This window comes from Lemur catta, chromosome 15, assembly GCF_020740605.2.
Source record: "Lemur catta isolate mLemCat1 chromosome 15, mLemCat1.pri, whole genome shotgun sequence".
Taxonomy (NCBI): Eukaryota; Metazoa; Chordata; class Mammalia; order Primates; family Lemuridae; genus Lemur; species Lemur catta.
Genome location: NC_059142.1, coordinates 20,474,677 through 20,498,327, shown reverse-complemented (window position 1 = coordinate 20,498,327; position 23,651 = coordinate 20,474,677). Strand labels below are relative to the sequence as shown.

Sequence of the window (23,651 nt, the reverse complement as noted above, 5' to 3'; positions counted from 1 at the left end):
ATCTATCAATTTAAGAAATAAGGGCAAACTGGAACTATTGATTAACATGGGATAACCATTCCCTGGCAGGTGGTTTGTTATGCTTTTCATAATGTTGGGGGTAATATATCCTAGGACACAAAAGAATATATAAATTAATTTACTGTTTAATCTAGAATATAAAAGTTGCTTAAAGAGCTAATCTGAATAAGTTGTAACAAACACTTAAGTCTCTAAAAAATTATTCGTTTTTTGGGTAACAGTTAAATATTATTATTTTATGTCATGAGAATTTCTAAAAGCGTAAGCTAAGAACAGATTGTTACACTTCAAATATATTGAAATGATCCCTCCTCCCCTTTTTTTTTTTTAGAGACAGGGTTTTGTTCTGTTGCCCAGGCTGGAGTGCAGTGGCACAGTCATAGTTCACTGCAGCCTCAAACTCCTGGGCTCAAGCAATCCTTCTGCCTCAGCCTCCTAAATAGCTGGGACTACAAGCACATGCACCACCACACCCCGCTCCCCTTTTTCTTTTTGAGAATTTTACAAGAATGTCTGAATAATATGAAGTAACTTAGTATGTCCCCAAACTTGAAATGAGAAACACTGCCACTACTATTGTATTAGAATTTTCTATAATATGCAACAGAATCTAAACTTGATACAGCCTAAACCCAAACTCATTTGAATCTATCAGTTACTGAAATAACATGTCCTTTCTTTCAAACAAAAAGCACCGGTAAGTGTAAGGAAAATTAATAACTCGGCTGGGCGTGGTGGCTCATGCCTGTAATCCTAGCACTCTGGGAGGCCGAGGCAGGTGGATCGCTCGAGGTTGGGAGTTCGAGACCAGCCTGAGCAAGAGTGAGACCCCCCGTCTCTACTAAAAATAGAAAGAAATTATCTAGCCAACTAAAAAATATATATATATAGAAAAAATTAGCCGGGCATGGCAGCGCATGCCTGTAGTCCCAGCTACTCGGGAGGCTGAGGCGGTAGGATCGATTAAGCCCAGGAGTTTGATGTTGCTATGAGCTAGGCTGACGCCATGGCACTCACTCTAGTCTGGGCAACAGAGCGAGACTCTGTCTCAAAAAAAAAAAAAAAAAAAAAAAATTAATAATTCTACGTCCATACTGATGTAAGAAGGATTTCAAAAATTAAAAGGAGAGATTTAAGCGTTTGGTAATTGACCCTCAGTCACATCTCTTCAAGTGTAACAGTGTATACACAAGCTGAAATAGAACTCTAAATGTCAATGTAACCATTCTCTATTTCCACAACAATATTGCTGAATGCAGTATTTTTAACACATTACTTTTAAGCACTATGATTAATGACTGGTTTCTGAAATCCATAGAAAGAATCTTATTAAGAGTCCAACTGAACCCTCAAAGTAAAGTGGCAATAAAGCAACTAATCAATAATAAATTTCTAATGTTGCAGACTTAAAATGCAGATACTTTTCGAGGAACACTAGCTTTATACAAAAAGTGACTTCTATACTTTCTTTTCTAAGAAAACAAACTTCAAATTTGAATATAATAAATTCTATTTAGGGTATAATCCAAATAATGGTAAATGCAATTTTAGAGAAAAACAAAAGATTTAGTAACATGGCATAAAAGGATTTACCTTACATGTAATGTGCTAATAACTGCTGATTTTTAAATGGTGACAATTTGGTAATGAAAATGCCATAACTTTACTTGCTTTGCTCGTATTTTTTTTTTTAAGAGACAGAGTCACCCAGGCTGGAGTGCAGATGCTACTCATTATAGCCTCAAACTCCTGGGCTCAAGCAATCCTCCTGCCTCAGCCTCCCAAGTAGCTGGGACCACAGGCATGTGCCACTACACCTGGCTCTTACTTGCTTTTTTTTTTTTAAGGTAAACTGGCCATTCTGAAAATTAGATTTGAGTTTTAACAGATTATTTAAACAATCAGTCCACTGGAGAGTGGAATGGTAGCTACTATAAATCTGATTTCATTTTATAAAACTCATGACCAAAGTTTTCCCTTTTATATTATTTCATGTAATTTTAAAACTATTAATATAAGTTGCTTTCTCACAAAGATGCAATGTGAAATACTCTGAAGAAATCACCAAAAATTGATACTGTTATTTTTAAAACATGAAATCAAATAAATGGTCATTTACATAGCAACAAAAATGCCTCTGGAAAAAACAGCACTCATATCCACTTACCAGCTAAAGTAAGTTTCATAAGGAAAAAAACACTTTAACCCCAAATACATAAAATAAAATGTTTATTTTACCATAAGGACTGTAAATAAAAGTATAAGATGCTCATTTTAAAATGTAAGCTAACTTGTGTGTAGCCTTGGATCAAATGATCCTTTGTATAAGAAAAATAAAGAGAAAATAATCATATTTGAGTACTTCTGTTCCTCCTAAATGGGAAGATGAAACATTAAGTGGTTAATAAATTTGAAAAGCTAATTAAACATAATAATCACCATGTTGGGGGAGGACATCAAAATCAAACATATTGTATTAGATTTTAAAAAGTGACAGGACAATTGTATCATTTTAGAAAAGAACATAAAAAAACAGGAGTTAAAAATAATTGAAATAGAAAACCACCCATTAGAAAGGACAAATTCATTTTCAACATTTTTCAACATGTAAAAAGAATGAAGAGCAGAGGCAATAAAAAGAATCACAGATTATTAATGAGGCAAATGTTAAAATGTGGAACCCAAGCTCAGACAAATACATAGAAAGTAAGGGCCAGTACTGTGTGCATGAGGTATTCCATCCTATAGCAAATCTGAGATATATAGGTATGCTTAATGCCGTAAATTAAAAAAAAAAAATTGTCCATTTTGTTGTGTGTGCACCTCTTGCCATAAATTTGAGTCAGCACCAATGACAGCTCTGCAGTCCTCCTATGTGGTACTGATCAGGTGGTTGCAGAGCTTCAGCTCACAGCAACACAATGCAGCTGAGCAGGCAAGCACAGTCCACAGCCAGAAACGGTTCCGACTCTCCAGAACAAGACGACCTTTAAGCTTTAAGTTTCCCGGAGAAAATGAGATGCTGATGTTGAAGACGACACTATGGTAAGTTGCTATTTAAATCAGTAAAAGACCGACTTCAGAATTTTTTTCCTTTTTTTTTTTTTTTTTTTTAAGAAGAAGTCAACGTTAGGATTGAATATATATTCAATTGCAAGTGCATGCACCAGAAATTTGCTGCAGTGTCAGTTCAGGGATTTCTTTTAAATATTCATTCACTTTGTAAATAATACTTTGTTTTTCTTTAGAACTGGCACTGAAATATACAGTAAAAATAATTTTATAAAACGTGAGGTTTAAAAGGTATGGTGTTTGTCTGGATTTTTCAAGTGCCTTAAAATGTTTTACAAGGATGTATTTATCCTAAAAAGAAAAGATGAATTTCAAAGAATTGTTTTAATATCTAAATAAAATCTTATCCTACACACACACAGACACACATTGACTATTATATTACTGCAGAGATTAAAGAAAAAGACACGACAGCCATTTTTTCCTATCTGAGTAAGAAAGCATATTATCAAAAATAGTAATAGCTTAAGACTATAACTCTCTATTTGCAGAGAATGACATTTTATCATATTAAGGCTCTGGGAAGATGCTTAAGAAAGAATATGGTAAAAAAAAAAAAAGGGGGGGGGAGAATAAAAGAGAAAATGCAGAAGAGAGTAGGGAGAGAGAGAGTCTCTCTCTACCACATAGCCCCAATTGAAGGATTAAGCATTTGGACTATAAATGAAGGGGAGCTTTGTTAGTTTAATCACTGGAACAATTATAAAAGGACTCAACAACAACGAGGTTTATTGAAAATTTTGCCTAATGCTAACTGAACCATGCAGATGCCTAAATTGTATTTGCATATTAAAAAAGGGGTGTATCTGTTTGTTTCCAGGCTTTGATGGAATATCAGACATTGAAAATGTCTCCCTGCCTGTTCATCCTTCTGTTTCTCACACCTGGTATTTTGTGCATTTGTCCTCTCCAATGTATATGTACAGAGAGGCACAGGCATGTGGACTGTTCAGGCAAAAACTTGACTACATTGCCATCTGGACTGCAAGAGAATATTATACACTTAAACCTGTCTTATAACCACTTTACTGATCTGCATAACCAGTTAACCCAATATACCAATCTGAGGACCCTGGATATTTCAAACAACAGGCTTGAAAGCTTGCCTGCTCAGTTACCTCGGTCTCTCTGGAACATGTCTGCTGCTAACAACAACATTAAACTTCTTGACAAATCTGATACTGCTTATCAATGGAACCTTAAATATCTGGATGTTTCTAAGAATATGCTGGAAAAGGTTGTCCTCATTAAAAATACACTAAGAAGTCTCGAGGTTCTCAACCTCAGTAGTAACAAACTTTGGACAGTTCCAACCAACATGCCCTCCAAACTACTTATTGTAGACCTGTCTCATAATTCCTTGACACAAATCCTTCCAGGAACATTAATAAACCTCACAAATCTCACACACCTTTACCTGCACAACAATAAGTTCACATTCATTCCAGATCAATCTTTTGATCAACTCTTTCAGTTGCAAGAGATAACTCTTTACAATAACAGGTGGTCATGTGACCACAAACAAAACATTACTTACCTATTGAAGTGGATGATGGAAACAAAAGCCCATGTGGTAGGGACTCCCTGTTCTAACCAAATATCATCTTTAAAGGAACATACCATATATCCCACACCTTCTGGATTTACCTCAAGCGTATTCACTGTAAGTGGGATGCAGACAGTGGACACTATTAATTCTCTGAGCATGGTAACTCAACCCAAAGTGACCAAAATACCCAAACAATATCGAACAAGGGAAACAACGTTTGGTGCCACTCTAAGCAAAGACACCACCTTTACTAGCACTGATAAGGCTTTTGTGCCCTATCCAGAAGATACATCCACAGAAACCATCAAAACACATGAAGCAGCAGCTGCAACTCTAACTATTCATCTCCAAGATGGAATGGTTACAAACACAAGCCTCACTAGCTCAACAAAATCATCCCCAACACCCATGACCCTAAGTATCACTAGTGGCATGCCAAATAATTTCTCTGAAATGCCTCAACAAAGCACAACCCTTAACTTACGGAGGGAAGAGACAACCACAAATGTAAAGACTCGTTTACCTTCTGTGGCAAGTGCTTGGAAAGTCAATGCTTCATTTCTCTTAATGCTCAATGTTATGGCCATGCTGGCTGTCTGAGGGTCTGTATTTTCTGAAACTAATGAAAGCACTCCTCTCCGATGTACAGTTGGGAAAATATGCCCCTATCTAACCAGTGATTCAAGCTATATTAAGTATTCAAGAAAGCCAGTCTTACATTTCTGACTGATGTAAAAGAAGTAACTTGTATTAAATAAAAGAAGTGCACAATGTCTTGGTACTTGCTGCTATTTTACTGTCTTAATTAAATAAAACTAATGAGTTTCTTTTTTTTAATGAAATGTTTTCTTTTTAAGGCTTCAATTTATTGCACAAAATATAAAGCATCTAAACTTTAATATGTATTTTATGTATGTTTACACTGTCAAATGTGGGAAAAAAATAAAAGGTCTATGCTCATAACTGTGTCATTTGGCTTTCTAGTCATACCAACTTTATCTATCTAACAGAATCAAAATGACCTAACCATTTTTGTTCTAGGGTACCTTGGTAAAGTCTTTAAGGAGAATAAAATGTTGGCGGTATCCAAGGATTTTTGCCACTAAAGTCAAGTCATGGCTGCCATCCCATGAATGCTTATGCCACATTATTATTTTATACACAAGCCATAATTGTTTTAAATCTAAATGATGTCCTGCTTCTGAGGAACTCTTGGCTACTTTACAGATTATATAATGAACAAAAGCTCTTCAAAAAGCTAGAAGACATTAAGCTTAGCATTTTAATAAGGAAAGTTTAATAGCTTTGTTTTTGCATTTAAGAAAAGTATTAAAAACAATATAATGAAAAGTTTTAAAGTCAGATAAAGAAGCATTTTTAGTGCATATTTAACAGAACATTAATGGAAAATTTAAATATTAACAAAATTAAAATTCTACCACATGGAGAAGGAAATTACCTTTTATACATAAGAAATTAGAATCTGATTTATATAAATTGAAAATAAGATTAGTTTAAGGCTAACATCATGGGGTCTAACAAACTGGGGCAGTATGGGAGGCTGGGGGGAGGAAAAGTTAAAGGGTAAAAGAGTTGGGATTCATTTGGTGCTACAACCAAGTGATGAACCCAATAAAGCAGACTGAGGACTAGGGTTGAGCAAGGGACAATCTTGACACTCCAGATCAAACTGCACTGGGACTCTAACTACAAATATAAAAGTAAGCCATCTTATAAATCAGTGACAAACACAATAGCCAAGAGTCAGCAAAAGATACCCTGAAACAAAGATAGATTAAAATGGAAGACTGCATAATTGAGATGAATGAGACACAACTGAGGCATTTAATTTGTGAGAAATAAGGAAGAATCTAATTTCAAGGATTCTTGGAGTTGGGGAAAAAAGTACATACGTGCTCCTTCCTAAAAAATTTTTAAAATTCAGATAGCTTTCATTTCTAGTTTAGGAACATTTCTATTCAGAAAGAGAGAGAGAGAGAGAGAGAGAGGTATCAACATTCTAATATGTACTTTTTTTCTTTTTAAGGCCCTTGCTTATGGAAAAATTACTATTAAATAGTGCTTCAATAATACAATTCCTGTCTTATGCTGTCTAGTACAGTGGCTCTTGAACATTTTTCCCCTTGGCAAACCTGAATGGCTCACTATGTCAGGGAATCTCACACCATGAAGAAACAAGGTTATTTGAAAAAGTCTCCTAAATGATTTTAAAATTCATTACCTCTCTAAATAGGCAAGCTGTCCCTACTTCTTTCCAAACACTGACCTAATACCCTCACCATCCATGATAGAGGCGAACTGCTTAGACAATCCCTACTCTTCCACACGCTTGTGTCTTGTTTAAAAAAACATATACTGAGTTCCAGAGAAAGCAGGTTTCTTAGAGTTAACTGTCTTTCATTCTGAGGGTGCCAAGAATTCAGTGCTGTCTTAGAATTCCCATGTGGAAAAGTGGCAAGAGAGTGTAATAACGGACTACAGTATTAGGAGCACCTAGGGATTATGTCAATCCTACAGACGTGCCTGTAAAATGCAGAGGAAAAAACTTGGCAAATTTAAAAGTACTATATGTCAACTAATCAGACTGTAAGTCCTTAGAAAGAAATACTATCTAGCTTTAAAGTACAGTTAACCCTTGAACAACATGGGTTTGAACTGTATGAATCTACTTATAAACGGATTTCTTTTCAGTCAAACATGGAGTGAAGATATAGCATTTGTGGGTTGTGAAAACACAAGGCCAACTGTGGGATTTGAGTATGCTACGAATTTTGGTATACATGAGGGTTCTGGAACCAATCCTCTGCATATACTGAGGGACAAATATAATTAGATAGCACTTCCTTCTAAGGAAATTGTATTATTATTATTAATGGAAGAGGACTTAATATTTGCCATTAAGACAAGTACTACTGTATTACTGGGATCCATAAACATGTCAAAATGCATTAGTCCTCAGCATCTGTTTCTCAAACTTAAATATTTAATATTTGCATAATGTGTGTATATACTTATATATACACACATACGTATCTCTATATCTATCTCTGTCTATCCAGCCATCCCTAAGGCTTGGTTCTATTTTATAAGTAACTTGTCTCTGTCAATTCTCAGCTGTGCAACCCTAGACAAGTCATTGTACTACTTTAAGTCACAGTTTCCTCATCTATAAAATGGGCTATCAGGATATAAAGTGGTTTTTTCTGAGGATTAAACATAATGCACATAAAGCCTTCACAGTGTCTTGGCCCACTCACATTCCTAAATGCAGTAATGTTGCTGCTGTTGTTGTGAGGATTATTATTATATCTGTAGGTCCAAGCCCAATGCTGTGAGATATTCCCATATACAGAAACACTCAAGTTCTACACCCTAAGAGTAAGGGAATGCAAGGATGTGTTTGTTTCAGTCTCCACTCTTCCTCCCTCTAGAATTCAGCTTTAGATATTAGTGAAATAGGGACCCAGAAGAAAGTCAGAGAAACATTTATTTACCACAGCAGAATAAGGTGCCTTCTATAGCTAACTTAAAAGATTCCAAATACGTGGTATTCAGTAATCTTCCATAACAATGCTATGAAACAATAGCAAATCCTTTAACTGACACCAAAAATATCAGACAAGAGTCAACCTAAAATCCTTTATAAAATTATTCCTTATAAGATATATTTCAAGAACTAGATAAAGAATGATACCATGCACTGCAAACTACCACCCAACATCATGCTGGTGAAAAGTAACTTATTTAGGCCAGGCACGGGTCACGGGTGGCTCATGTCTATAATCTTATTAGCACTTTGGGAGGCCGAGGTGGGAAGACTGAACTCAGGAGTTCGAGACCAGCCTGAGCAAGAGTAGACACCTGTCTCTACTAAAACTAGTCAGGTGTCATGCCTGTAGTGCCAGCTACTAGGGAGGCTGAGGCAGGATGATCACTTGACCCCAGGAGTTTGAGGTTGCAGTGAGCTAGGCTGAGGCCACGGCACTCTACCTGGGGCAACAGAGCGAGACTCTGTCTCAAAAAAAAAAAAAAAAAAAAAAAGTAACTTATATTTCCATTAAAATCACAAACAAAACAAGGTGTCCACTACTTTCAACATTTGGGAAATTACAGAAAACAATCCCAGAAATAACAGAAATTATAGGAAAATAAGAAACTAAATGTCCATCCAAAGGATTCCTTAGGGAAACCTTCAGAAATATAACTTTAAATAACTAACAACAAGGCTGGGTGCGGTGGCTCACGCCTATATCCTAGCACTCTGGGAGGCCGAGGTGGGAGGATTGTTTGAACTCGAGTTCGAAACCAGCCTGAGCAGAGCGAGATCCTGTCTCTACTAAAAATAGAAAGAAATTAGCTGGACAACTAAAACTATATAGAAAAAAAATTAGCTGTGCATGGTGGCGCACACCTGTAGTCCCAGCTACTCGGGAGGCTGAGGCAGCAGGATTGCTTGAGCCCAGGAGTTTGAGGTTGCTGTGAGCTAGGCTGACGCCACGGCACTCTAGCCCGGGCAACAGAGCGAGACTCTATCTCAAACAAAAAATAACAACAAAATAAATATGGAACATCAGTGCTTTCCTCACATGCTGGCAATAAATAATTAGAAAATTATGTTAAAAATATACAATGCCAAGAAATAACACACATATGAAATATGCAGGATCAAATGAGGAAAAGCTGAAAAACACTAATGAGAAGTATAAACTAAGACTTGATGGAGGCTGGGCACAGTGGCTCAAACTTGTCATCACAATGCTTTGGGAGGTTGAGGTGGGATGATCACCTGAGGCCAGGAGTTCGAGACCAGACTGGGCAACACAGTGAGACCCTGTCTCTACAAAAAATAAAAAAAATTAGGCGTAGTGGCACACACCTGTAGTCCTAGCTACTTGGGAGGCTGAGACAGAACAGATAGGTTGAGGCCTGGGAGTTTGAGGTTACAGTGAGCTATGATCATGCCACAGCACTCAAGTCTGGGCTACAGAGTGAGACGCTGTCTCAAAAAAAGACAAGGCTTGATGGAGATAATAAACTAAGGTCTCTCCATTCATTCACTCTTTCACTCAACAAATATTTATTTAGCACCTGGAACATACCCAAGGCTAAGTACAAGACACACTTTGACAGGATATTGTAAAGTTGCAATTATTTCCAGTATAATTTGTGTATTAAGCCAATTCTGACAAACATTCCAATAAGAAACTTTTTGGAACATGACATAAAATACTTAAGTTCATCTGGAAAAATAAACAGGCAAGAAGAGAAAAAGGAAGAAATAGTAGAGTTATTTTAGCCTTTCTTAAAGAGAGGGAAACGTATAGCAGCTATACTAATTAAGACAGAATGACAGTGGCATAAAAATAGAAAAGAAGACAACCACAATATAGATTTGATAGCACAATTAGAGCATAATACACACAATAACTCAATATATGACTAAGCTTTACTTATTAGCTGTGTAACTTCAGCAAATTAGCTCTCTGTGTCTCCTTTTCCTAACAGGGTTAAGAGAAGAAAATGAGATAATAAATATAATGTTCAGAACAGTGCCTAGCACATAGCAAGTTTTTAATCATTGTTAACTTTAGAAGGAAAAATCAGAAATCAGAGAGAAAGGGGAAAGATTTAATAAACAATGCTGGGAAGTTTAGAAAACAGTCCAATTTAACACTCACTTCATGTGATACACCAACATAGTGAATCTAAAAATATAACGTTAGTGAGGAAGTCATAAAACCAGCAGAAGAATTTAAAAATAATTATAAATCTCCAGGTGGAAGGCTATTTGTTATTAATTACAAAAAGGAAAAAAAATCACAAAGAAATCAATACATTTGTCTCTACAAAACCTCCAATTTCTTTATGCTAAAACAAGCCTGATAAAAATATTTAAATAGAATTTACCCCCATAATATGCTGAAATAAAAAAAAAATACCATAAAGGAGATTGTTAATCAAGAGCTCAAAAAGTAAGAAAAAATACTAAGATTCCCAGCAAATAAATGGGAAAGGATACAAACAGAACACTTACAAGATATGAAGCATGGTGATTAATAAATATATGGGAATATGGCCAACCACATAGTTGAGAAATGCAATAAAACTGTGATATCATTTCTCATTATTAAGACAGCAAACGACTTTTTAAAAAAGTAATAAAAACCAATGGTGGGGAAGGCATAATGAAATGGCCACATTCACATATTGGTACAACTCTTTTGGACAACAATTTGGCAATAAAATAAAAAACCTAAAATATTTTAACCTTTAACTCAGTAAATTCTAAGTAAATCATAGTATTCTTTCTAACAGCAAGAAAAATGAAAACAATGCTGAATATCCACCAGTAGCAAATTAAGTAAATGATGACCTGCTGACCAGAATGTTATGTGGCCAATAAAAATACTTAAGAATTTTTTAAAAATTTTAAAATGTGGAAATGCAAATATTAGAAAGATAAGCAAAAATTATAGGATATAAGCATATCCCATAGAACTATGTATAAAAATAACAAAAAGAAATATGCCAAAATGCTAATACTGCTCTTGAAAAATACAAGAGATCTAAGAAAAGAACTACTGAAATGTCTGTCCAAGGCATCTAAGTTGACTAAGAAAACAAGAAATGAGAAGATACAAGATGAACTATGATCAAGAAAATTAGAGAGTATCATGAAGGTAAAGATCAGAGATAGAGAATCACAACTGAAATTCTTAGAAGCATGTATACATTGTATTAACTTTAGCTCTACATGGTCAATGGCAGGATTGTTCCCTCAATAAATCTAACCAAAGAAGCCCTTTTCTCTCCTTTAAAAAAAAAAAAAAAAAAAAAAGGACACAATTAACAGACCCTTCAATAATTTTGCGTATCTCAGAATAAAATCTAAATTCCTAATATGGCTTACTGTGTGACCAGGTCTTAGCTTCCCTTTGCAATATCATCTTAAAGTTTTCCTTTGCTACACTTCTCTCCCTCTTCTGGACCTGGAAAACCCTAATCATCCTTTTGATTTCAGAATGCTTCTAGAAGTTTTTTTTTTTTTGACCATCTTTATCTGAATTTATAAATATAAGAATGAATTAACACAGATAAAAGATGTGACTAGTGGGCTAACAATTACCAACTTAAGATGACCAAGTTAAACCTCCAAGTTTAAGAGTCTAGGTTTCTTCCATTTAGTTCAAAGTTACAGTTTCAAAGTCCTGAGAAAGAAAAGTGAAGAATGAAGGAGGATTTGGCTAGGTTACTACTTGTCACATAAGAAACTAGTTCTGGGCAGTGTGGAGTTACCTTTGGAACAATTCTACAGAAAGGTTAATTCTGATACCTGTGAACAATTCAGTATAGTAAATTGCTCAGTGGAAGTCGGTGGAGGAAGTAGAAAGATATGTCACCTAAACGTGTTAATAATGTGTTAAGCAGATTAGTTTGTTTCACACTTTGAAAACTGTGGTGCAAAGTGAGGTCTTTAGGAAGCTCAACTTTTAAGAAATGCCATTTTTGTTTAACAGACCTAAGTCTGTTAAACATATTTAACAACCAGGTCAGATATATGCTCAATACACTCATTTATCCTTGTCTGGAAACCTTGGCCTGAGATTCTGAATTTGCTGGAAGTCACTGATGAGATCAAAGCACAGAAATTAAACACGGACACACACAAACAACAAAAAACAACAAAACTGGTTGGCTCTTGTCTGATCAAAATAATTCTAAGTTTAAAGCATACCGTGGTTTAATAGAAAGAGCATGACAAAATTTTGTCACCTATGGTATATGTTGTCATTTTTGGCAAGTGATTGTGTCCTCTGGTAAAAAAAAAAAATATATATATATACATATATACATAGTTAAGAATGTGTATTCCACAAGGGTGTTTTAAGGAATGGATTAAATCACGTATATTAAAGCACTTTGTAGGTGTTACATAAACATTGTAATGAATGTTACTGTTCCTTATATGAGATTCTTGTGTAATTTATAAGATTAGAAATGGAAACGACTGAACCTGTAATGGTACATAATTCCCCATGTATCTGCCCTCTTCAGTTATGCTTCAAATAATTAGTTTACCAGGTTTGTTATTTATTTATCCCATGGGAAAAATAATTTAGCAGCAAAAAATTAGATATCTGGATATTTCACATGGATATCATAGGGCCAAGGATCAACAGATCTGATGAAACACTCATACCAGGAAATGTATTTTTCCACTTTGTGTTATTTTGTTGCCCATAGTCACAGTTCAAACAAACTAAACACTGCTGGAAGGCTGAGGGAATTCAAATGCTTGCCTCAATAGAAAATAAACTAAGATCTAACAGCTTTTCATTGAGAAAGAAAAAAATAAAACATCACTAAGGGAAGACAACGATGCCATACACCACAATAACCACTGGGAAAGCCCTCATTTGCTATCCAAAGCCTCAGCGACCACTATCACATCTGAGATATCATGTAGTGTAAGAGTAACTGGCATACAGCCATGTCCATTTACCAATTCTATTACTTAGACATTAAACACTCAGCTGTATTTCCTCATACAATGACAAATAATCAAAGAAAGTAAATAACTGCCTAAAAATAATTTCATCTATTTATAGAAACAGAAATCCTCACAGTATGGCTTTTCTACAATGATGACATGAAATCTTGCCTGTATCCAAAATATACTTGGATAAAATATTTTAAGTCTCTTTGCCTGACTAAATGCTACATGAAAGCTGTGGGTCATTAAATAGAGCTAGAGACACATTGTAAAAACTAAAGTCTCTTTAAAACATATTAAAATTAATTAAAGGATCAAGGAGTCACCTGAAACTAGTAAAACATTTTCATATATTAACTATGAGTTGACTAAATTCAGATATAAATGTCACATGATACACATAAATTTCTGTATATTTCTTCAAGGCAGTCATGTTGTGTCACTATACTTTTATTCCAATGATACTGTCATTTCTGAAAATATCTTTGGGGCCCTTCCTTTCAAATACCACTAAGAGCTAGTTTATAATTTACATAAGAAAAACTTCATTTTAAACAAAAAGCGGTATTACTAAATTTGATTTTCTTATTTATTAAAAAAAAATTCAAGTGTGAAGATTTTCCTACCAGCCTAAAAGAATGTGCTTCAGACTTTGACAGTACTTCCAAAAAATTCCCTAAAATGTTGTGATCAAAGGCAACATGAGGCCAGGTGTGGTGGCTCACGCCTGTAATCCTAGCACTCTGAGAGGCCAAGGCGGGCGGATCGTTTGAGCTCAGGAGTTTGAGACTAGCCTGAGCAAGAGCGAGATCCCATCTCTACTAACAATAGAAACAAATTATATGGACAACTAAAAATGTATATAGAAAAAATTAGCCGGGCATGGTGGTGCATGCCTGTAGTCCCAGCTACTTGGGAGGCTGAGGCAGGAGGATTGCTTGAGCCCAGGAGTTTGAGGTTGCTGTGAGCTAGGCTGACGCCACAGCACTCTAGCCTGGGCAACTGAGTGAGACTCTATTTCAAAAAAAAAAAAAAAAGGGCAATACAGTTTGAAGTAAGCACATCACCTCTAACAGTGACTCTTCAGAAGGGAATAACATTCATTTGAATGTATTTACATATTGTTTTATATAATCAAACTTCTTAAGTACATCTCAGGATTATTTCCTTTCAAGGGTTACACACTCAAACTAAAAGAAGTAAACTACAGTTGACTGAAAAACAGCTTTTACAGAGCAATAAATGAACTATAGTTACTGTCTTTTTCTGTATATATCAAGTCATAACCACTATATTATTCAGCATTTATCAATCACTAAATCATCTTTGTTGAGTTAAGCAAAGCCTTGTTTCACTAACACCCAAGCCCACTTTACTTCTATAAACCAAGTAGCACAGAAAACAAAACCATCCAAGAAATCTTTTGGCTCAATTCTGAACTTTAATTCTAATCACTAGTATTAAATCAAGTCTTCTTCCTTCAAGCTACAGTTGTGTGTCTATAATTATAACTGGTACTTAGTTTTAATACTATCATTGAATGTTACATATATATACTAATTAAGGCCTAGATTCACTTATTAAGTGTTCTATGAAATGCCACATACTCTGATAGATTCTCTGTATATTCAGATAAAGATATGTAAGACCTAGGAACTAAAAGTCCACTGTGTGAACAGAAAAATTATATTCTAACATGGTCACTGTTAAATAGTAATAGAATTTGCTATGGCTTAATAGAGGAGGGATTAATCAAAATTTGTCTAGAAAGGCAGACGATGCCAAGTATGTGGAGAAATTAGAACTTTTTTATACACTGCTGGTAGGAATGTAAAATGATGCAGCTGCTTTGGAAAATAGTTTGGCAGTTCCTCAAAGGTTAAAGATTTAGTTACTATATGACCCAGCAATTCCACTTCTAGATATATATCTAAAAAAATTGAATATATATGACCACACAAAAACTTATATGTATAATATCCATATAATATTATTTAGCCATAAAAAGGAATGAAGTTCTGACACATGCTACAACGTGGACGAACCTAGAAAACATTATGTAAAGTAAAAGAAGCCAGTCACAAAAGAGCACATATTGTGTCATTCCATTTATATGAAACATTTAGAGTGTGCAAATTCATACAGATGAAAAGTAGTTTAGTGGTTGCCAGGGGCTGGTGGGGGAGGCGGAAGAAAGAGGAGTGACTGCTAATGGCTATGAGGCTTCTTTTTGAGGTGATGAAAATGTTTAAAATTAGATAGTGGTGATCAGTGTACAACTCTGAATATGCTAAATAGTACACTTTAAAAAGGGTGAATTTGACAATATGTGAATTATATTTAGTGAAGGTTTAAAAAAAAAAAAAAACTTGTCTACAGGTGTCAGAGTCAGGTTATTGAGATGGGTCTTAAATCCAAAGTAGGAGTTTGTCCCATGTTAGAGGAAGGGCATTTAAGGCAGATGGTAAGCCTAAGCAAGAGCACAGCAGCATGCGTGGATATCCGGGCATGTCAGAGAAGGCAATGGTGAAATGGTCAGTGTAGCTGAAGCACACAGTGAGGCATACAGTATGGAGTCTGGAGCATCCTTCTACAGATATTACTATACAGTATGGTGATTAACTAGTCTTCTACTATTACATTTAAATGACCAATTGAGACAAATGGTTTTAAGACTATTTTTCCTACCCCTATAGTGATAGTAATGCACAGAATATTAATTTGGCATTCTGAGCTTTCTGGGCAGACTTTGTAGCTTTGCCAGCTCCCAGAGTTTTCTCAACAACTGCCCTGATGATACCCTCAGCAATGTATCATGAAGACACTTTCCTGAGAATAGCCCAGAATCTCACACAGGCTTACCTGGAACCACATCAATGATGGTAGCATCATCAGATTTCCAGAATATAAGGCCAGCATCTAGCTCTTACCAAAATGACTTTTAATCTTCTGCTTTGGAGCCTAGCAATTGTGCAAGTAAGGTAAGCAGTATAACAGATTATGAAGAGACTTGTATGCGATGCTAAGAATAAAAGGTTTATTTTATAAGCCAGTGGTTTTTTGAAGTGTGATGCATATATGATTGGGTGGTATAAGAAACAGGCCTTTAATAGTTCCGTATTTCTTTTTACTGTTACCTTTTGTTTACTAGTTATGACAATCAATACTGATTTTCCACTCAAAATATAAATTTTCCTTTAAGAACAAAAATCAATAAAAATACTGAATACCTAATAGTATGGATGGTCATGAAGACACGGTAAAAATCCCACAAGTGATATATGAATGCCTTAAGCATGAAAACTTAGCCAACAGGAACATATAAAGTGTTTTACCTACAAGTGACATATTCGTATTCCAGAGAGATCCTTCTGGCAGTAATGTGGAGGACGGAGGGGGATGGGGTAAAATACAGGTGACAAATAATCCAATTAGGAAGTTGTTGCAATAGCCTAGACCAGAGGTCAGCAATCTTGCACACTTGCAATATCCTGCCCAAAGGCTGCTTGCGGCCTGTTTTTGTATGGCTTGCAAGCTAAGAATGATTCTTACATTTTTAAAGGGTTGTTAAATAAAAAAAAAAAAGGAAAATTAAAAAAATACTTTATGTGGCCTATAAAGCCTAAAATACTATCTAGTCCTTTACAGAAAAAGCCTGCCAACACCAGCTTAGACAACTGATGACTACCGAGTCTGCAGTATGAGGACAAAGCATAAAAAAATTTCTGAAACGGAATCAACATAGACGTAGTGACAAATCAGATGTGGTAAGAGTAAAAGTGAAGACTGATGCTAAGGCTTCTATTAAAATCTCAAGGGAGATGGATACCATTATCCAAGAGAGGAAACAGAAAGGAGGACAGTATCTTTTTAAATTTAAATCATTTTTTCATTGGTTATGAAAAATAGGAATAAATTACAACAAACCAAAATTAGATACCAGATTTATAGTACAAACCTGATCAAAGATGGGCATTTGCCCCCAGAACATGTATTTTACAACTAAGGAGAAATGTGTTCTTTTTTCTGTGTTAGATTTCTAAAATGAAGAGGCTGATATTTTATTGTAGAAGAGAATCATGCGTATGTGTAATTCTAAAGGTACTCTCAATTAAGTTTACCATAACAACAGCTGTCTTTTTGCATATTTGCATATTAGCTGTCTCAGGAAGCTTCCAGACAGTTTCTTGAAAAGTAACTGTCCACACTGAAAAGCCACTTTTCCGTGCTATATAGTACTAAAATGTTTTATACTTTTAAATATAGGTAAAAACCTACTAGTAGCATGATAAAAATTTTAATCCTGAAAACCTGAACTGCCTTCAGAAATAAGCAAACATACACAAATTCATTTCAAAATTTTAAAACTTCTATTTAAAAGGGACATGAGGCATAGGTACAGTGAGCACAGACATGGTGTAAGACTTAATAGGATTTTCTAAAAAATAAAAAATGCTACCATTGCCAAGAGGGCATACATGCAATTGCCACTCTAGAAAAGATCCAGTATTCTTTTCACGAGACTAAAGAGAAAAGTTACAGAAGGGAAAACTGGACCTACTTGCTTCTAGAGTAAGGTATTAAAACTTTAACTTGAAATTCTCAATAAACTGCTATATATTAAATTTATGATCATTGAGGTTGATTTTAATAAGTTAAATTACTTTTTGTCATTTTTAAAAGAATTTTGGAAGAATCAATATATGAAGGCAGACAAAGTTCTGGAAACATCTCAAAAATAGTAGGTCAATTCAAGGTAATACAAGTATATACAGAAAGATACTGTATTTATAATTGATAACTAGTCTAAAAACTCCAGTTCTAAATATGAAAAATTTAGATTTATCAGATAAAAATTAACAAGGAAGAACATAGTTGTTATTCTTAAACCAAAAGCAGATACCTGCTTACCACGTGTGGGCATTCTAATAAATGCCATAGAAACATTACAATTAATACTCACAATAAACCTATTAACTTGGTATAGATCCACAATCCCTTATTTGAAATCTTGGGGGCAAGATGTATTTCTGAATAGAGAACTGCTCAGATTTTAGAAAGATGATACAGTGCACATACTGTCTACAACAGTTAGGGATCCAGCAGGAAAGAGGAGGCACATTCAAATTGGGATGTTAGAGATTATGTATAAAGGAGAAGGCAGGGTTTAAAGAAACTACAAGAAATAGTGAGATATTATACCCAAAGTAGTGGGGGGGAAGGAGCAGTTAGTAGAAAGCAGACACATAAGGTTGTGTGGAGAGGGTTGCCCAAGACAAACCATAACCTTCATGGAAGAAGGGTGCGGCCAGCCCACAGAGACCCTGTAGTGTGGGAGCCAAGAGAATACATACACCAACCTTACTCTCTCTTCCCTCCAATCTCCTGCTTGTACTCCTCATGGGCCAGCTGAAAGTCAGAGAGGAGAGGAGCCCAATGATATTCTCTACATAGGCCAGCCTCTCAGGGTATAGAGCAGGGTGAAGTATAGAGTGGAAACAAAGAGGCAAAGGGAACGTATCCAATACGTAGTTATATTAGCACAATCTAACTTCTGGCACAAACAACCCCAAAATATCACTGGCTAAAACAACAAAAGTTTATTTCTCACTGATACCATGTCATCTAAAGGTTCTACTGTCTTCTATGGTCTTGGAGACCCCTCTACTCAACCTTCTGTTTCTGTTAGGCATTGACAGAAGCATGCAAGAATGGAGGACTGATGAGAAGGTAGACACCAGGCCTGGAAGTGATAAACAGCTGACCTTTGAACGACATGGGTTTGAACTGTGCAAGTCCACTTATACGTGGATTTTCTTCTGCCTCTGCCAACCCTGAGACAGCAAGACCAACCCTTCCTCTTCCTTCTCAGCCTACTAATGTGAAGGCAACAAGGATAAAGAACTTATGATGGTCCACCACCACTTAATGAATAGTAAATATATTTTCTCTTCCTTACTATTTTCTCAATAACATTTTCTTTTCTCTAGCTTACTTTATCATAAGAATATAGTATATAATACATATAGCATACAAAATGTGTTCATTCACAGCTTATATTATTGTTAAGGTTTCTGGTTAATAGTAGGCTATTAGTAGTAGTTAAGTTTTGAGAGAGTTGAAAATTATACATGCATTTTCAATTGCACAGTGTGGGGGCTGGTGCTCCATACCCCCACGCTGTTCAAGGGTCAGCTGTGCATCTTTGGAACCTACATTTTACTGGCCAGAACTAAGTTACATGGTATCATCTAACTACAAGGATGCTAAGACTGTACATTAGCCTTATTATGTATTACATGACACTCCAGTGAAAACTGAGATAGTACCCCAAGATCAATTACACTAATATTTCTGCAATGAAACATTAATATACACACTAAGTGGGACAAATGAAAAATATAATAAAGATAGCAAAAAACCTCACACCAATGCAGGTCAGGTGTTTCTACCAAATAAATTTTGGTGTCAAACTTTGACAAAACTTAAGGTTTTCAGAGGACTTTGGATTCCAGATTTTAGATAAGGGATGAATGTGCATTATGATCCACATTGTACAAATGAAGAAATCCTCTCAAAATAGCAGCCAGAAAGTAGAGATGAGACAAACTCAGGTTTGTGCTTTGTAAATTTATCCTAATCATGCAAGGAAAACTGCAAATGACCAAGTGTCTCTTATTATTTTAGACATCATTAATGATATCAGTCCTCAGGCATGGAGAAACAGGCAGTATTTCAATGAATTCCAATGTTTATTGTGTCCTATTCTTTATAAGCACTAGAATAGGACACTATCCTAGAAGGTAGAAGGTATGCTAGAAGGCAGAAGAAATACTAAGAATAAGAGGTGGTATCTGACCACAAGAAAGCCAGAATATGGGGAAAGAAAGATTTAGGATACATCTATAGTTAAAAACAGATTCTGATAAGTATAAAGTCCTAAAATGACTGACTCTGAGGTATAGAATTAGGGAAGGTTCACATTAAAAGGTTCTGACATCAGAGCAAAACTGAGAAAGAACAGAGGAAACAAAGCATAGCAGTCTCCCCTTAACCGCAGGGGATACACTCTAAGACCCCCAGTGGATGCCTGAAACTGTGGATGGCATCAAACTCTAAATACACTATGTTTTTTCCTATACATGCACACTTATGATAAAGTTTAATTTATAAATTAGGCACAGTAAGAGATTAACTAATAATAAAACAGAACAATTGTAACATTATAATAAAAGTTATACGAATGTGATTTCTCTCCCTCAAAATATTGTACTGTACTCACCCTTCTTGTGATAATATGATATGGTACAATCTCTATGTGATGAAATGAAGTGAGGTGAATAACAGAGCATTCGTGATGTACTATTGGCTACTCCTGGCCTCCTCATGTACATCCAACTTATTGTTTATTTCTGGAATTTTCCATTTAATATTTTCAGACTGCAACTAACTATGGGTAACTGAAACTGTAGGAGGCCAACGTGAAGGATAAGGGGGAACCACTGCGCTTTGGGCAGATGGGGGAGGCTGCACAAGACACAAACATGGGAGGTATTTGAAGGCCTGGATAATGGCAAATTTTTGTTTGGGAACATTTGAGTGCTGGAAAGTTCAGAATTTTAAATTTCACTTAATCATAATCAAGAGGCCCAAGGAGCTTAAGATTAATAAGAGAAGATAATCAGAAGTCCAAGGTTGGAGAGTTATTTGGGTAGGTGAGGATGCAATTAACAAACAGATTATGAAAAGAATATATCTGGATCCAAGAATAGGGAGGGGAAATGTTGAATTGTGAACTTTAAATAAGTTGAGATTGAGGTGTTTGAAGCACCAATAGAAAGCTGTATAAGTCTAGTATTTGAAAGGTCAGGATTAGAAAAATGGAATATACATGGAAGCAGAGTGTGGAATGATGGACAATGGAGACTGGGGGGCAGTGAAGGGGAGGAAAGTGGATGATACGAGGTTGCTTGGTGGGTACAATGTGTGTTGCTTCAGTGATGTAGGCACTGAAGGCCCTGACTTCACCACAGTGTAATAAATTAATGTAGCAAAACTGCACTTGTACCCCATGAATATATACAAATAAAAAATAAATGGAAAAAAAGGAAAAACAGAAAAACTGACTGATAGTCTACTGAAGTCCAAAATATTACCATTATTAACTATATACACCCCAACAGGAAATCCACAGAATCAGCAAGTAGAGAGAAGACAGTACCAAACTGTAAATTATCTTAGTACTCTGATTTATAATATTTACTCTGGTTGCCAAGAGGCTTTGTTAGTTTACTTCTCAGATCTGACCACACTTAACTCCAGGTAAGTGAGGTTATTTTATGTACCATATAAATAAGATTTAGCAAGCATTTGCACTATTCATTGAGGAGGAAGAAAACTTCATAGTACAGTAAAACAAGTGAGGAACATGTATTGACTTGTACTTCTACCATTATGTAGCAATTTCCTTATATGACAACACCACTGTTCCCAGCCCTGCAATTTTTAAAGAGTACTGGCCGATGTGATGCAAATGTTAGCACAATACAACCAACTTCCCTGTATGCTAGTTATCAAGAGAAAGGACTGACCAAAAGATAAAATTCCTTTAAAAAATTTACTAATGTGCTTCAAGGTGGGTGGTTTAACATAGTAAAAAAAAAAAAACATGAAACTTTACAAACTCAGTATGAAAGTACCACTTTCATATACAATCCTTTTCTTATTAAGTTTCATTTTAATAAAGTTTAACTTCTTTTCTTTTTTCTTTTTTTTTTTTGAGACAGAGTCTCACTCTGTTGCCCGGGCTAGAGTGAGTGCCGTGGCGTCAGCCTAGCTCACAGCAACCTCAAACTCCTGGGCTTAAGCGATCCTCCTGCCTCAGCCTCCTGAGTAGCTGGGACTACAGGCATGTGCCACCATGCCCGGCTAATTTTTTTTTCTATATATATTTTAGTTGGCCAGATAATTTCTTTCTATTTTTAGTAGAGACGAGGTCTCGCTCTTGCTCAGGCTGGTCTCGAACTCCTGACCTTGAGCAATCCACCCACCTCGGCCTCCCAGAGTGCTAGGATTACAGGCATGAGCCACCGCGCCCGGCCTAGTTTAACTTCTTTTCTAAAACATTTAATTATTTACCAAAAAAATTAAATTTCTGGAATGTGCTATTCTTGAGTTATTTTTAAAACTTCAAAATAATCATGGCTAGAAACTACCCTATAAACCCATACAGAGATGCTCTAAGAAAAAAAAATAGACAACTATCTTTTAAGATACTTACTTGATTTTAAATCATGATAATCACAGCAGTCAAAATAGTATATTCATCTAGTTAAAGTCAATCCAGTGAAGAAATTCACTAATGTATATGTGGATAAAGGAATAACAAAGTGGTATTCACCAGATTCTTTAAATAAGCAAGTAGATCTTACAAAGACTTTATTTGAACTCCTTAATCTCTGCCAAAGTCCATCTGTTTACACCAGTTGTTTGGAAAACACTCAGTTGGATACTGGAGTATCCAGTTTGTTCAAGGAACAAATAGCAGGTCAAGTTTAGAGCACATGACCTCCTCACTAATTATATTTAAACAGCATGCAATGAATGAGGAATCAGATTCCCCATAGGATGCTGGAGAAAGCCTGAATTCTTAATCTTCACAGAAAAATAGCAAAAGGTAATATTAATTTGAAATATTCTCAATTACATATTAAAGCCAATGTAACTTTCAATATATGTACTAGATTTCTACAATTTAAGTCTGAGTTTTTAAGTTTTTAAAAAAATAATATTTAGCCACACCCAGCATGGACTAGTTGCATTATCTCAAATGTGATAAGCCATTAGATTTTAACGCAGAATAAAAAAAATCAGCCTTTACTTTAAAAATGGGTCACTATTAAAATTGTGGTATATGTATATATACTATGTCTTTACTGCCCACATCTAAAGAACATTCAACTAAGACAGATTCAAGTTTTAGTTTTGGTCATTTTTAGATACACATTCTCAGGCAAGTTATGTCCCTTGTCTAAGCCCATTTGTAAAATGATTTTGGTCAATTCTAAATTTCCTTCTTTCTTAAAAACTATGAACTTGTTTAAGGACTAGCTTGTTTTAAAAAATGAAGGAAACCTTATCCTAGCACTGGGGAAATCCTCTGGTTCAACTTCTTTTAGTTTTTGGAGTAAATATTTTGAATTAATATCCTAATTTGTGACCTAAACTTAAACCTTAAATTACTGGAATAAAGGCTATGAGAAATTTCAAGAAAATGCGAATATTTATTTCATTACTTCTTTTGTTACTCTACTCGCCCAAACTGCCTCCCATCCTTTGCCCCTATCCTAATCTATATTGATCTTAAGCCCCCATATTTGTTGTATTGGATTATCTAGTGTTTTACTTTTTTCCTTTTTGAAAAAATAGAAAAACCCAATTAAGCTCTTTTTTAGTCTTTCGATTGTTTTTACCTTCAGTCGGTGCCCCGAGATA

General features: G+C 35.4%; 2 protein-coding genes across 3 annotated transcripts in view; one reads left to right on the top strand and one right to left on the bottom strand.

The window, feature by feature from the left end:
* The window catches only part of NF1 (neurofibromin 1), a 248,794-nt gene that overhangs the window by 69,035 nt on the left and 156,108 nt on the right, over window positions 1-23,651 (bottom strand). The window lies entirely within an intron of this gene.
* OMG (oligodendrocyte myelin glycoprotein) lies at window positions 1,978-5,602 on the top strand. Its single transcript, XM_045525422.1, has 2 exons — window positions 1,978-3,066; window positions 3,914-5,602. Exons 1-2 carry the CDS (start codon window positions 3,064-3,066, stop codon window positions 5,240-5,242), a joined length of 1,332 nt encoding a protein of 443 aa, XP_045381378.1. The 5' UTR covers window positions 1,978-3,063; the 3' UTR covers window positions 5,243-5,602.